The following is a 13,046-nucleotide window of genomic DNA, read 5'->3' as shown; positions in this document are numbered from 1 at the left end:
TCATGACTTGTGGACTTCAACTCCCAGAATTCCTCAGCCAGCAGGGCTAAGCATGGAAACCTCTCCCTTTCCCCTCAACATGGCTGGCTCAGGAATTCTGGGAGTTGAAGTCCACGAGTCATAAAAGAGCCAAGGTGGCCTACCCCTGGCCTGGAGTCTTAGGTGGCCAAGGGTGTCTTACATCACGGATCTCTCTCGTTTGCTGGAGAGGAAAACCACTTACTCGCTCTCTGCCTTGAGGATCACCTCCGTGCTTTCGTCTCTGTGGTTCTGGGCTATGGAGAGGCAGAAGGTCCATCCTGGGAGCCCTAAGGGTTTGGCTCTGAAAAGCTCAGCTTTGACGTGACCCGTCCAGGCGTAGTCCTTCACTAAGAAGCGCCCGTCTCTGGAAGGAAGAGAAAGGAGGGAGGCCTTTTAGGCTTTGGGACCAGGCTGGATCCCCCCTACCTAGCGGGTAGATTTCCCCGGACTCCGGATTCCTAAATAGCCCGGGTGAGGGTCTTCTGACGCAGAGGGGGACTTACTCCTTGACGTGAGAGAGCAGCAGTAAGTCGTTGAAGAGATGCAGATGGATGGGCTTCATGGTGACCTGGGGCCGATAGCCGAGTCCGGCCTCTTGAACCAGGACCTGCCGGAGTTCTCCTTCGCGAACCAGCCAGCGGCCTTGGCTGAAATGAGGAAGGGGCTGGAGAAAGGAAGGATGGAGGCTCAGCTTCCTTAAGGAAAATAGGAGAGCAGCCCAGGTGGGCATCTCTAGGGGCTCTTAGTAGGGCTTGTGGCAGAGAATCTGATCCGGGTGTGGGGCCTGATGGGAGGCAGGGGCCGCGAGAATTAAACGGGGGGACTTTGGCTTACGGTTCAGCTTTCCCTCCAAATAAATGTGCGTTTTCCCCTTCAAAAATAAACAACAACAAAGCAAAACGGAGCCTCAGCAAGTGTGTTTTTCAAAAGAGAGTAGCGGCTTGGAATTCCCGTCATTATTTCCCCTTGAAGTAAAATTCAGACTCATTTGCAAATAGTTTGGCCAGCTTTTTTGAGTCTGGCCTCGCAGGAGGAACGGGCAACACACTTTGTTCCCTATAAATTGCCAAGACTGGCAACCCTATCGACCAGTTGGCAGAGACATTGGCACTGGCACGTAGGCAAGCAGAAAGATGAAAAGGGGACACAGCAGAGATGCAACTTTTCTGGATTCGACCAGGATGAGTCATTTTTCTCGCCCAGCATCCTGCTAGTCAAACACTTTGAAGAATCGTATTGGTAGACCATAAACAGAATATTCTCCTCGGCTTGACAGCCTGTGAAAATGCAGAACTGCGCCTTCTACTGTCTTTTCATTTGTCCTCCCCCCTCCCCAAGTATTTTTATCCAAGCAGTTTCGCGGCTGATCAATATTCTTTTAGAAACAACGGCCATTTCTTTAAAACCCCGAAGGAAACCGGACTGGCGTAACCCTTTATGCCAGATTACAGCATTCCCATCTATAAATTAACGATGGTCATGCGATAACTTTTCACAGGCGTGAAAGGTCAACTCACGTTGACCTTGGAGAAGTCCATCCGTTTTTCCAGCGACACCAACTCCTCTTTCTGCTTCATGAGTTGGACATTCTCGTTGCACTGGGACACAATCTGGAAAAGGGCAGGAAGAGGTTTGTCTCGCACGGAGACCGCCGCACTGGGCCGAGGCTGGAGGAGCCTTACGGTCAAGGAGGAAGAATGGAAAGAAGGAGCCACGAAACGGAAACGTGGAAGGATCTCCCCGGGAGCACTTACCTCCCCCACGGCCTCATGGGCCAAGCCCACTGATTTTGCCAGCTCAGAATCGGGTCTGGTCCACTTCAGGATGTTCTGACATGGAGGGAGAGAAAGCACAGGCATGTCAAATGGGTCACCCGGTTCTCTTTTTCTACTTCTTCTCCTAGGCAAGGAAGGACCCTGGAGCTGAGTTCCGTTTCACGGGGGAAGCCAGAGGGAGCCACCGCCTGGGGGTCAGCTATTCGGGGCCTCAACCATCAGGCCCCATGCAAAAGTACAGCGCGCTCTGTCCCCGTCACCAAACAAGCGCAGCCAGTTTCTGCCATGCAGGGCGGAGGGGATATTTTCCAGGCAGCGTTGCTTTTCTCTATCCCCCTAAATAAGCCCTGGGATTTCCTTCTGGGATTGACCTGGATAACCTCATCTCGTCTTGGAAACTAGGTGGGAGTCAAGCCTGGTTGCTACTCAAGTGGAAATGGAGGTAGTAACAGATTTTATCTTCCTGGGCTCCAAGATCACCACAGATGGGGACTGCAGCCAAGAAATTAAAAGACGCTTGCTCCTGGGGAGGAAAGCTATGGCAAATCTAAACAGCATACTCAAAAGCAGAGACATCACCCTGCCAACAAAAGTGCATATGGTCAAGGCCATGGTTTTCCCAGTTGCAATGTATGGCTGTGAAAGTTGGACCGTAAGAAAGGCTGAGCGCCAAAGAATGGAGGCCTTTGGACTCTGGTGCTGGAGAAGACTCCTGCGAGTCCCCTGGACTGCAAGGCGATCCAACCGGTCAGTCCTAGAGGAGATCAACCCCGACTGCTCTTTAGAAGGCCAGATCCTAAAGTTGAACCTCAAGTCCTTTGGCCACCTAATGAGAAGGAAGGACTCCCTGAAGAAGAGCCTAATGCTGGGAAAGATGGAGGGCAATAGAAGAATAAAGGGATGACAGAGAATGAGGGGGCTGGATGGAGTCCCTGAAGCAGTAGGCCTGAGCTTAAATGGACTCCAGAAGATGGTAGAGGACAGGAAGGCCTGGAGGAATGTTGTCCATGGGGTCGCGATGGGTTGGACACAACTTCGCAACTAACAACAACAGGCCAGACCCAAAGGCTAGAAAAACACCCTGAAAATGGAGAGTCGGAATCCCTTTTGCACGGTCCTATCCATGCATTCAGCAGAAGCTGACCTCAACGGAAAGGTGTCTTCACCTTAAAACAAAAACGCCTTTGGGGGTGGCCCTTGAGGAGAAGGGAAATAAATTGCTCTGGAACCAGTAAGTGAAATAAGCATTCTTTCCCCCCCCACACACACACACCTGCAGAAGGATTTTGAGCCGAGTGATCCTCTGAAAGGGCAACACCAGGAAGGATTTCAGGGGCTGCCTCTGGCAGATGGGATGCTCCTCCAGTGCGCGCAGGACCTGCGTGAAGCGGCTGTTCCCCTTCCTGGCTTGGTGGAGGGAACAAAGAGAAGTTTCAGGGGGGCCCCCCAGTGCGCTAATGCACGCCCCCAAAGGTGACCTCAGCTCAGGAAAGGTAGGCATAAGGTGGATGTAGAATGGGAGCTAAAATTGGCTCTGTTGAACCCCGTCTTGAGTGTGAATCTGTGGGACCCGTCAAGGAGATGCTTTGTCTAGTGCAGCCGGCCACCAACGGACCAAAAGAGGGAGTCAAGCTATTCTCCAAAGCGCCTGAAGGCTGGACAAGAAGCAACGGATGGAAACTAATCAAGGAGAGAAGCAACCTAGAACTAAGGAGAAACTTCCTGACAGTGAGAACAATTAACCAGTGGAACAACCTGCCTCCAGAAGCGGTGAAGGCTCCAATACTGGACGTTTTTAAGAAGAGACTGGACAGCCATTTGTCTGAAATGGTATAGGGTTTCCTGCCTGAGCAGCGGGTTGGACTAGATGACCTCCAAGGTCCCTTCCAGCTCTGTTTATTCTGCTACTTTCCTTTCCTTTCCTTTCCTTTCCTTTCCTTTCCTTTCCTTTCCTTTCCTTTCCTTTCCTTTCCCTTCCTTCCTTCCTCATCACTGGAGGTTTTTAAGAAGAGATTGGACAGCCATTTGTCTGAAATGGTGTAGGGTTTCCTGCCTGAGCAGGGGGTTGGACTAGATGACCTCCAAGGTCCCTTCCAACTTTATTATTATTATTACTAGTCCTTTGTTGCACCCTGTGACCCTCCCAACTCTCCTGTCACTCTGCGTCCCCTCTGCTCCTCACATCAGCCATTGCATGAGCTGCTCCTGATACATCTGGTTGGTGACGTAGGGAACGTAAACCCGGTGGAAAGCCGGACAGTGTTTCAGGATCACTTCCCCGAGACACGGCAAGAAGACATCCTGGTCCAGGTGATCCTCCAGCTGCAGCAGAAACCTGCAGGGGGCAGAGAGGAGGAGGAGGAGGAGGAGGAAGGGGAGCAAGAGGACCGTGTGGGTGTGGGATGCCCTGCAGGTGATTGTCCCAGGAGGCTTCCAAAGGCCTTGGCGGGTTAAGGAAGAGGCGCAGAAGAGCGAGGGGGTGGCCCTACCTCTCACTGGTGTCCTTGACTTGGGAGAGATTGGAGAAGAGCTGCTGCAGTTGGGCCCCGGTGAGAGCCCCGCGCAAGGCCGGAGACAGCTGGAAGTGGAAGAGGGCCACCCGGAGGCTGCGCAGGTAGGAGGCCTCGGACGTGATCACCTCGAACATGGCCTGCCATGGAGACAAAGGCAGGCGGGGCTGCTGGGAGCGGAAACGGATCTTGCCAAACCCAGGGATTAGTCCTACGCTGCCTGTCAAACCAAGGTTGCGGGGAGGGATTGGATTCCTCAGCGTGCCTGGCTGAGGAATTCTGGGAGTTGAAGTCCCCAAGTCATCAAAGGGCCAACTTTGAAGACCCCTGGTATAGACTCTCCTGCTTGAGCAGGGGGTTGGGCTAGATGACCTCCAAGGTATCCCTTTATGTTCTAGCTCAAGGGTCTTTAAACATGGCCCTTTGATGACTCGTGGACTTCAACTCCCAGAATTCCTCAGTTGAAGTCCACAAGTCATGAAGGGGCCTTAGTTCCTCCATGCTGGCTGAGGCATTCTGGGAGTTGAAGTCCACAAGTCATGAAAGGGCCTTAGTTCCTCCATGCTGGCTGAGGCATTCTGGGAGTTGAAGTCTACAAGTCATCAAAGGGCCACGTTTGAAGACCCCTGCTCTACTAAGGGCAGCAAACTGTGGACAAAACGATGCTATTAATTAAGAAATTCTCCTCCTTTGCCTTCTTCTCTCAGCCGGGGCTTGGACCCGATCGGTTGTCCCGATTGCCCAGATTTTGCCTCCTGCCTCTCTCAGGTGCATCAAGTCTCGGCTGCTGCCTGGGCCCTCTCTTCCCCCCCTGCCCTCCCGCATGTGCATTTCTCGGGTACCTCCTGCAGGTGGCGCTGCTGTGCTGGGAGTCCCTCCAGCAGCCCTCTGCTTTTCACCTCCGGGATCTCCTGCCAGAAGGAGAAGCTGTAATCCCGCTGGGGGGAGAGCGAGGCAGCCCCTAGCAGGGCGGAGGAGAGCAGGGCGGTGGTGGAGAAGGCGGCACCCACCGGGCAGGCCTGGGGCTGCTTCTCTGGCGCCTTCAGCCGGTTCATCCCAGGGGTTTGAGAGACGGGCTCTAACCGGAAAAGCGGGACAGAGGGAGACACTCAGTCCAGCATCCCAGAAGCGGTGGGACCCCTGCCAGCCCACCTTTCTCAGTAACTCCGTGTGTTGCTGCGTTACCTCTGCCCAGAGAGCCTCATCCTCTTTACAGGACAAGAGGAAGAGGATCCCCCGGGCATCGCTGGCGGCTGGGATCCTTCCTTCCACCCCAGAGACCACCCCAGGGCATTTACGCACCGTCTTTTGATCCTCTCTGCTGATGGTCAGCTTCCTTCGCCCCTTTTCCAGAGCTTCTCCAGAGTATTCTAGAAGCAAGAGAGAGAGAGAAAGAGACGTTGGGGAGATGTTGGCCGTCCTAGTTGCCTCCTGTCCCACCGTTCGGTAGAGTTGCAAAATGCCTTCGGATTCCCTTTGGGCAAAAGATGCCAAGCCTCTCCCGGTGCTGTTGTTGTTTTACGAAGATCTCAAGAGATGCACAGGTGAATTACACAGGGAGAGCGGCATTGTCGAAAAGCTCTTTTTTTCTATGGATAGCTTAGCTTGGCGTCTTGCTGATGGCAAGAATTCACGTAGTAACTCAATGACAGTTTGTTTAGTGACGGTTTAACGTTACAACGGCACTTTAAAAAGGGCCTTATGACTAATTTTCACACTTATGACCATTACCGCCTCCCCATGATCACGCGATTTGCATTCAGACCCTTGGCGACCGACTCCCCATTTATGACAATTGCAGCGTCCCCGGGGGGATCACGCGATCCCCTTTTTGCGACCTTCTGACAGGCGAAGTCAAGGGGGGAAGCCAGATTCACTTAACAACCGTGCTACTAATTTAACAACGGCAGTGATTCACTTAACAAATGCGGCAAGAAAAGTCGTAAAGCTTGCTTAACAAGTTTCTCATTTAGCAAGATAAATTCTGGTCTTCAAGTCAAGGGACGACCTCTACTGCCAAAACAGTAACGTAGCCAATCAGTTCCGGCAACAAAATCCGAAGGCGGCATTTTTCCCAGAGCCACAAGGGGAAACTGAGGAACACTGGACAGCCGTGCTTGGGGAGGGTTACTGCCTAGCCTAAGCAAAGCATCTTCTGCATGGCTTGGTTCTCCCCCCCTCCCCCCCTCCCTGCCCAGGTGAGCAATGGAGGATACCTGGTGCCCGGGCGTAGCCGTGGCTGCGCCCTGACCTCGGGCAGGCTCTCCCGGGGAGCACGAGGGGCCGGATTCTGGGACGCCATTGCCGGGGACCTCTGTGCGGGCTCCGGGGTCTCTGATAGGCCTGGCAGCTGGGCGATGGCAGAGAAGGACAGCCGCCTTTGTGCGTCCTGCGTGCCGCACAGCTAGATGCTGTCAGTCCGGAAGGAGACGCTGCGAAAAGGGAGCAGAACACCCACACGCACACCCACACCAGATGGCTCCTCGGCTCCTGTTGGGAAAAGGAAGCTGGTGTGTGCCTCGGTTGTCAAAACACAAAAGTCTCCCGGGGTTTCTTCTTCTGCCACTGACTGCAAAAGTTGTTGGCTTTTATTTCAGTGGATGGGGAAAACAAGGCTTAGCAGCTCCCCCCCCCCTCTGTGGGTTAGGGATGGGCAACGCAGAGAAGTGGTCGCTGCCCCTTGTGTCTGTGAAGGCTGGGCTGCCAGATGTTGGAAGAGAGCAGGAAAGGAGATCCTCCAATGGAGGCAGAATGTGTGTTTTCCCCCCCTCCCCTCCTAACTCCTTCCTCTTCCTCCTCCCTCCACTGAATCCTCAGCCCTGTAATTATCCATCCCTTGTGGGAGGGAGTTTGGAGGAGTTTTCCTGGGGGGTAGGGGGGAGAGAAAGGGCAGCAGGAGGGAGGCTGCCATTTGACATCTCGGTGGCTCTGCTATATGGAGCAGATCCCCTCTTGCACCCCACTGCAGTGATGGCGAACCTTTTAGAGACTGAGTGCCCAAACTGCAACCCAAAACCCACTTATGCATGGTCGGGTGCCGGGTGGGTGTGGCCCATTTGGGTGGGCGTGGCTGTGGTGGTAACAGCAGACTGGGTGGGACTAAAAAGCTCAATCAATTCCAACTTTGCAAGATCTTTTTTTTTCCCGCGAGAAGTTGAAATTGACTGATTGATTGAACCTTTTTTTCTTTTTTGCACACGGCGGCGGAGGCCTAAAGCGAAAAGGTTTTATAAAACCCAGCGGAAGGCCTAGGACTGGGGCGACGGCGCGTGTGCGTGCCCACAGAGAGGGCTCTGAGTGCCGCCTCTGGCACCCGTGCCATAGGTTCGCCACCTCTGCCCCATTGCAAGGATACCTCTGTTCCCCCCCACCACTGCTGTCTTGAGCTGCGTAGCCTTTGAGAAAAGGCCCAAGGGGTTACTCAACTAGAGAATGGGAAAGAGCTTGTTTGTGCCCGGGGGACGCTGGCTGGCGGGTCTGCTTTGGGGAAGCACAATTGGGGACAGGGACATCCATAAGGTGGGGGGACCCTCCGGGGCAGGAGGATGGTGTGCCCTGGATCAGAGGGCAAGCTGTCCTTCTTCAAACAGGCCTCCAAGCCCTTCTGCACCTGCTTGCAGAGGCTTTAGGAATGCCAGCATCTTGACCTCTGTCGTCTCCGCGTCTCCCTGTCCTGCCTTTCTAATGGGGTTGGTTACTGAGCTTTCTCTGCAATGAAATGGCTTTATTGGCCAGAGGGATTCTTGGCAGCCACCTTCTCCAGCTTTATAAGTCTAGTTCTTTTTGGCAAAAATCAGTGAAAAGCTTCCGACGAAGGCAGATTCTCGCTTTCCTGGCAGTTCTGCCCTACGCAGGACCGAAGGTGGCGGCTTCTTCTGAGCCGGTTCTTGTGTGGGAGGAACTGCTTTTTCCCTTCAATCATGCTCCAGACTGGCACGGAAATAACCGGCCGCTTTGAAGCGGCACACGGGAGTGTTCAGTCATGTTGGCATCCCATTAGCTTGTTTGTCCAGCTGCCATTTCTCACCGGGAGCCAGAGAAGGGCCCTCGGCCTGTGCGAGCCCAAGACCTCTGGCCTTTGGGAAGTGGGGAGCAATTTAAATCCCTCCCTCCCTCCTTTCGCTTTCACCCCAAGATTCAGCAGGTGAAGCTGTTGATTTTCCCAGCAGTTGGTTTTTTTTCTGCACATCTGGAGGCTGTTCAGCCGGGAACAGAACCGGAACAAAAAGCAGCCTCGACTCTCATGAATCATGCCGGTCAGATTCCATTAAACAAAACAAAAGCCCCACATCTCGTTTAGCTCTTAGTTTCTGGGAACAGAATCCTGGGAATCTTGGTTTACTTCCACCAGGGAGAGCGACCCAATGTTGCTTATTGACTTAAATCAATAGGAGATACAATAATAATAATAAAATTGGAAGGGACCTTGGAGGTCATCTAGTCCAACCCCCTGCTCAGGCAGGAAACCCTATACCATTTCAGACAAATGGCTGTCCAGTCTCTTCTTAAAAACTTCCAGTGTTGGAGCATTCACCGCTTCTGGAGGCAGGTTGTTCCACTGGTTAATTGTTCTCACTGTCAGGAAGTTTCTCCTTAGTTCTAGATTGCTTCTCTCCTTGATTAGTTTCCACCCGTTGCTTCTTGTCCTGCCTTCAGGCGCCTTGGAGAATAGCTTGACTCCCTCTTTTGCGGCAATATTGCGGCACTTTTAGGATTAGAAAATATATAATGCCTTTGGGGTGGAACATCTTTGATGCCCCCCCCCAGTGTTCCTGATTCCAATAATATCTGCGCTCCCCTTTCTCTCTCTGTCTTCTGTCTGCAACAGCTGGAGCCCCCCCACTTCCTGCTTTGGGGCTGGCTCTTGAGGGGAAGGGAAATCACAGCTGGAGACTCTGTTGAGTCTGTGCAGTTGGTTTCAATTAAATAGTGACTAAATGGCAAGGTTCAAGGGACTCGGCACATGCCCAGGGGCCCTATTGTTTGCATTTGACCCGATTAGCATTTTCTCTGTCCTAGAAATGCCTTTTTTTTCCCCACTTAATAAAGTGAGCTAGACATGTATTTTTTTTCTTCTTTTCCTTAGCCCGGATCTTGTCCTTCACTTGGCCTTCTATCACAGTGATGGCAAACCTTTTAGAGACCGAGTGCCCAAACTGCAACCCAAAACCCACTTATGTATCGTCGGATGCCGGATGGGCGTGGCTCATTGGGTGGGCGTGGCCCATTGGATGAGTGTGGCCCATTCGGTGGGCGTGGCTGCGGTGGTAACCGCAGACTGGGTGGGACTAACAAGTTCAATCAATCAATTCCAACTTTGCAAGATCTTTTTTTTTCCCGCCAGAAGTTGAAATTGACTGATTGATTGAACCTTTTTTTTTTTTTTTCCGCACACGGGCGGCGGAGGCCTAAAGCGAAAAGGTTTTATAAAACCCAGCTGAAGGCCTAGAACTGGGGCGACGGCGCTCGTGCCCACAGAGAGGGCTCTGAGTGCCACCTCTGGCACCCGTGCCATAGGTTCGCCACCACTGTTCTATCATATTCTCTCCCCGATAGAAATGAGCAACTCAGGAATATCAAAGATTCCAGCGCTTTCGTTATAGAATTGCACCAGCAAAGCCCCCAGGTGTTCCCCCCCTCCCTTGGCCACTCATGGAGACAAGAGATCCAGACCGTTCCAGACTTTTATTAAATCCCCTGTCGATACAAGCTGTACAGTTGCAACTCTGAATTGTCCTGACAGTCAGAAAGGCCCAAGGTGGGATTAGGAGGGAACTGAAATGGTGCTAAAAGAGGGTTGGGTTTCACTTCCCAAGCCATCAGCAACAGCTGTGGGGCGAGGGAAGGTAGGGGAGTGCCACATCTCCCACAGTCCACAGCCTCCCCCCACCCACCCATGTCCTTCCACAAGGATTTCTGGTGGCTTGATTGAAGCTCCATTTGGGGGGACTCGCTCTTTGAAGGTTCTCCGGCCCTTCGGACGCAGATTGAAACGTGAATGGCCGAGAAGAAGCCGCTGGCAACCGGAGCCAAGGCGGCAGGGAATCGGAAAGGAGGCTGAACTGGGCTTGTCCAATCTTCTGGGTCTCGCAAAGTCCGCTGCGGGAAAATTCTTCCCTCCCGGTCCCCAACTGGCATTGTCTATGCGGTCTAGAGAGCTGCTTCTTGATCAAAAAAATGGAGGGGGATGCACTGGTGCCCATGCTTTGACCTCGCCGGCAGGGCTAATTCATACTGCTGGATAAAAAGCTGCTTGCTGTACGAAGAGAAGTAGAAATAAAACAGAAGGGCCGATTCAGAATAAGGGAGCAAAAGCTTGCTCCCGTTTTTTTTCCTTTTTTCACGATCTCCACCCCGCTCTGGCAAAACGCGGCCGAGAGGCTTGCGGTGAGGAGAAGCGGTTTCTTGAATCCAATAGGTAGTGAAAGGAATGGATGCCTGGTCAGATCGGCTGCCAAACGAAGTGGCCTCTGGGCTTATTTTGAGTTGTTATTTAGACCAGGGCTTTTCAACCAGTGGTACGGGTACCACCTGTGGTACATTGGCACCTGGCAGGTGGTACACGACCATCCTAGAAAAGTAGCAGGGGAGGGGAATGAGCTGAACCGGTGGCAGCACCGCACAAGCCTGAGCGAGAGACGGCTGGAGCTGCAGGGCTGTCAGGGCTCAGCGGAAGCGCCAGGATCAGTGCCGCTTTCCAGCTGATTGGCGCTTCTTTGGGGCTGTCAGGGCTCAGGGGAAGTGCCAGGATCAGCGCCAGGCTCCAGCTGGAGCTCGGCGCTGATCCTGGTGCTTTTGCTCAGCCCTGAAAAAGCACCAATCAGCTGGAGCTCAGTCCTGATCCTGGCACTTCTGCTGAGCCCAGAAGAAGCGTCGATCAACTGGAATGTTGCAGCCTCTCCAGGGTCTTGTGATTTACATTCAGATGCTTGGCCACTGATTTATATTTATGACGGTCACAGTGTCCCAGGGTCATGTGAAGTGACCAAAACCTGCTGCAACCACCCAGCAGGGGGGGAAATAAAAAACCAAACACCCCCCCCACCCTCGCTGCCAATCCTCAACAGAAATGCTCACAACAATAAAAACCTCGGACATGAGGAAGAGCGCCGCTGGGTGGGCAGGCAGGTGTCTTGCTCGGCTGTGTCTTGGGGGGGGGCTTTTTTCAGTGCCATTGTAACTTCGAACAGTCACTAAGCGAACTGTTGTAAGTCAATGACTACCTGTACTTTATTACTTTTTTCCTTTTTTTGGGTCATCAAGATTTTGACCCCTTGCTAGGCGACTGGTGGTACTCGGATATTGCCATATCCTAAAAGTGGTACAATGGGTGAAAAGCCCTGATCTAGACAGCCTCAGGACGGCATCCTCAGCCAAACGAGTCTCAGAGGATAGAAAGATACGCTGGTTTTTCCCCCCCCTATTTGGATGGCGGTTCCATATTTAATAACTCCCAGGGAAAGAGCCCCACCCTAGACACAGGCATTTCTGGAGCTGAGATTCCCTGGCAGCCGAGAAGACTTAAGAACCCCCCCCCCAGCACAAGGCTGCCTCTGATTATGTTGCCCTTATGGAAGCACAGATGGTACAAGCATCACAGTACAGACTGCAGCACCACAACACAGAGGGCGATCACACCATGCTACAGTAGTGCAGCTCGTTGTGAAGAGAGGCGCAGATTCTGAGAGATTTGGGGGGGTGGCGCTAAGTCTCCCCGAATTTCTCGGCTGGAAATCCGAACCTGCCGGAGTGCGCGATGCACAGCCACTCATTCATCTTCACCGCACAAGGTGGCCGGACTGCGGAAGCCCGTGTGTGTTGTGCCGGCTCTGGGGAAGAAGGGTCCATACCTGTCTGAACCCTTCTCTTCTGAACCCTTCTCTCGGCACTGGAGCAAAACACACAGATACACAAACGGACACACATGCGTTGTGCTTTGTGCCACTTTCACCGACTGACCTGGGCTGCTGGAAGAAGAGTCGGGACTCACCGTCGTCAGCAGCGCCTCCTGGTGGTCGGCCAGGGCCTGCTTGGCTAGGTAACGCTCCCTCTTGATCTTCACTTCCAGGGACTTGGGGATGTCCGGCACCAGCCAGTCAATCAGGCGCAAGCAGAAGAAGACCACGTGCTGGGAAGAGAAGGAGGGAGGGAGGAGAGCCCGGGGGAGGCCGCCCATCCCTGAATCGTCAGCCCTTACACAGGGGTTCTCAACCTTGGCAACTTTAAGACTTGTGGACTTCAACTCCCAGAATTCCTCAGCCAGCTTTGCTGTCACACAGTGTTATCTTGACGATTATTTTTTGGAATAATAATTCTCGTTTGGGGTGTTGCTAGGAAAGGCAACTTAGCAAGGATTTTTTTCCAGGTCACATCGACAAAACTCAGACTGGGGTATTTGGGTAGGAAAGAGCAACAAAGGACACACACACCCCTTTTACACAATCGCAAGGGGCAGCCCCCGTTGTCTCTCTCCGTAAAAGGACCACCGAGAAACGACAAAAGTGGGGCTGGGGTTCCTCCGATTCCCTGCCAGGAAGCAGAAAAACAGCCTCACCGGATTCCAGGGGGAGGCGAAACCGGTCTGCGGTGCTCTGACCGCAGGATACCACCTCTTACGAAAGGGGAAGTCGAGGCCCGAAACAGGAAGGCCTTGACCGGATCCTCGCCTTACGTGACCACAAGCGTGCAGCAAAACCCAGTACAGGTAGTTCTCAACTTACGACCACGAGCCCCAAATTTC

General features: G+C 53.1%; 2 protein-coding genes across 2 annotated transcripts in view; both read right to left on the bottom strand.

Annotated features, from left to right (window-relative positions):
• Nucleotides 1-618, bottom strand: part of LOC107299147 (rho guanine nucleotide exchange factor 19) — a 2,387-nt gene extending 1,769 nt beyond the window's left edge. The window contains exons 1-2 of the mRNA XM_015828515.1: nt 525-618; nt 224-385 (exon numbers count right to left, since the gene is read on the bottom strand). Coding sequence (XP_015684001.1) covers nt 224-385; nt 525-583 — 221 coding nt within the window. The 5' untranslated portion in view covers nt 584-618. The remainder of the gene's footprint in view (nt 1-223; nt 386-524) is intronic.
• Nucleotides 619-5,079: 4,461 nt separating this feature from the next.
• The window catches only part of LOC114923583 (anoctamin-7-like), a gene marked incomplete at its 5' end in the record, with an annotated part of 17,549 nt that continues 9,582 nt past the window's right edge, over nt 5,080-13,046 (bottom strand). Inside the window, 5 exons of the mRNA XM_029286692.1 lie at nt 5,080-5,382; nt 5,492-5,676; nt 10,542-10,562; nt 12,266-12,484; nt 12,861-12,915. Of these exons, the coding sequence (XP_029142525.1) occupies nt 5,080-5,382; nt 5,492-5,676; nt 10,542-10,562; nt 12,266-12,484; nt 12,861-12,915 (783 nt within the window). The remainder of the gene's footprint in view (nt 5,383-5,491; nt 5,677-10,541; nt 10,563-12,265; nt 12,485-12,860; nt 12,916-13,046) is intronic.

This window comes from Protobothrops mucrosquamatus, unplaced genomic scaffold (assembly GCF_001527695.2).
Source record: "Protobothrops mucrosquamatus isolate PMUCROS unplaced genomic scaffold, P.Mucros_1.0 scaffold4598, whole genome shotgun sequence".
Taxonomy (NCBI): Eukaryota; Metazoa; Chordata; class Lepidosauria; order Squamata; family Viperidae; genus Protobothrops; species Protobothrops mucrosquamatus.
This window is presented reverse-complemented; position numbering and strand designations above follow the sequence as displayed.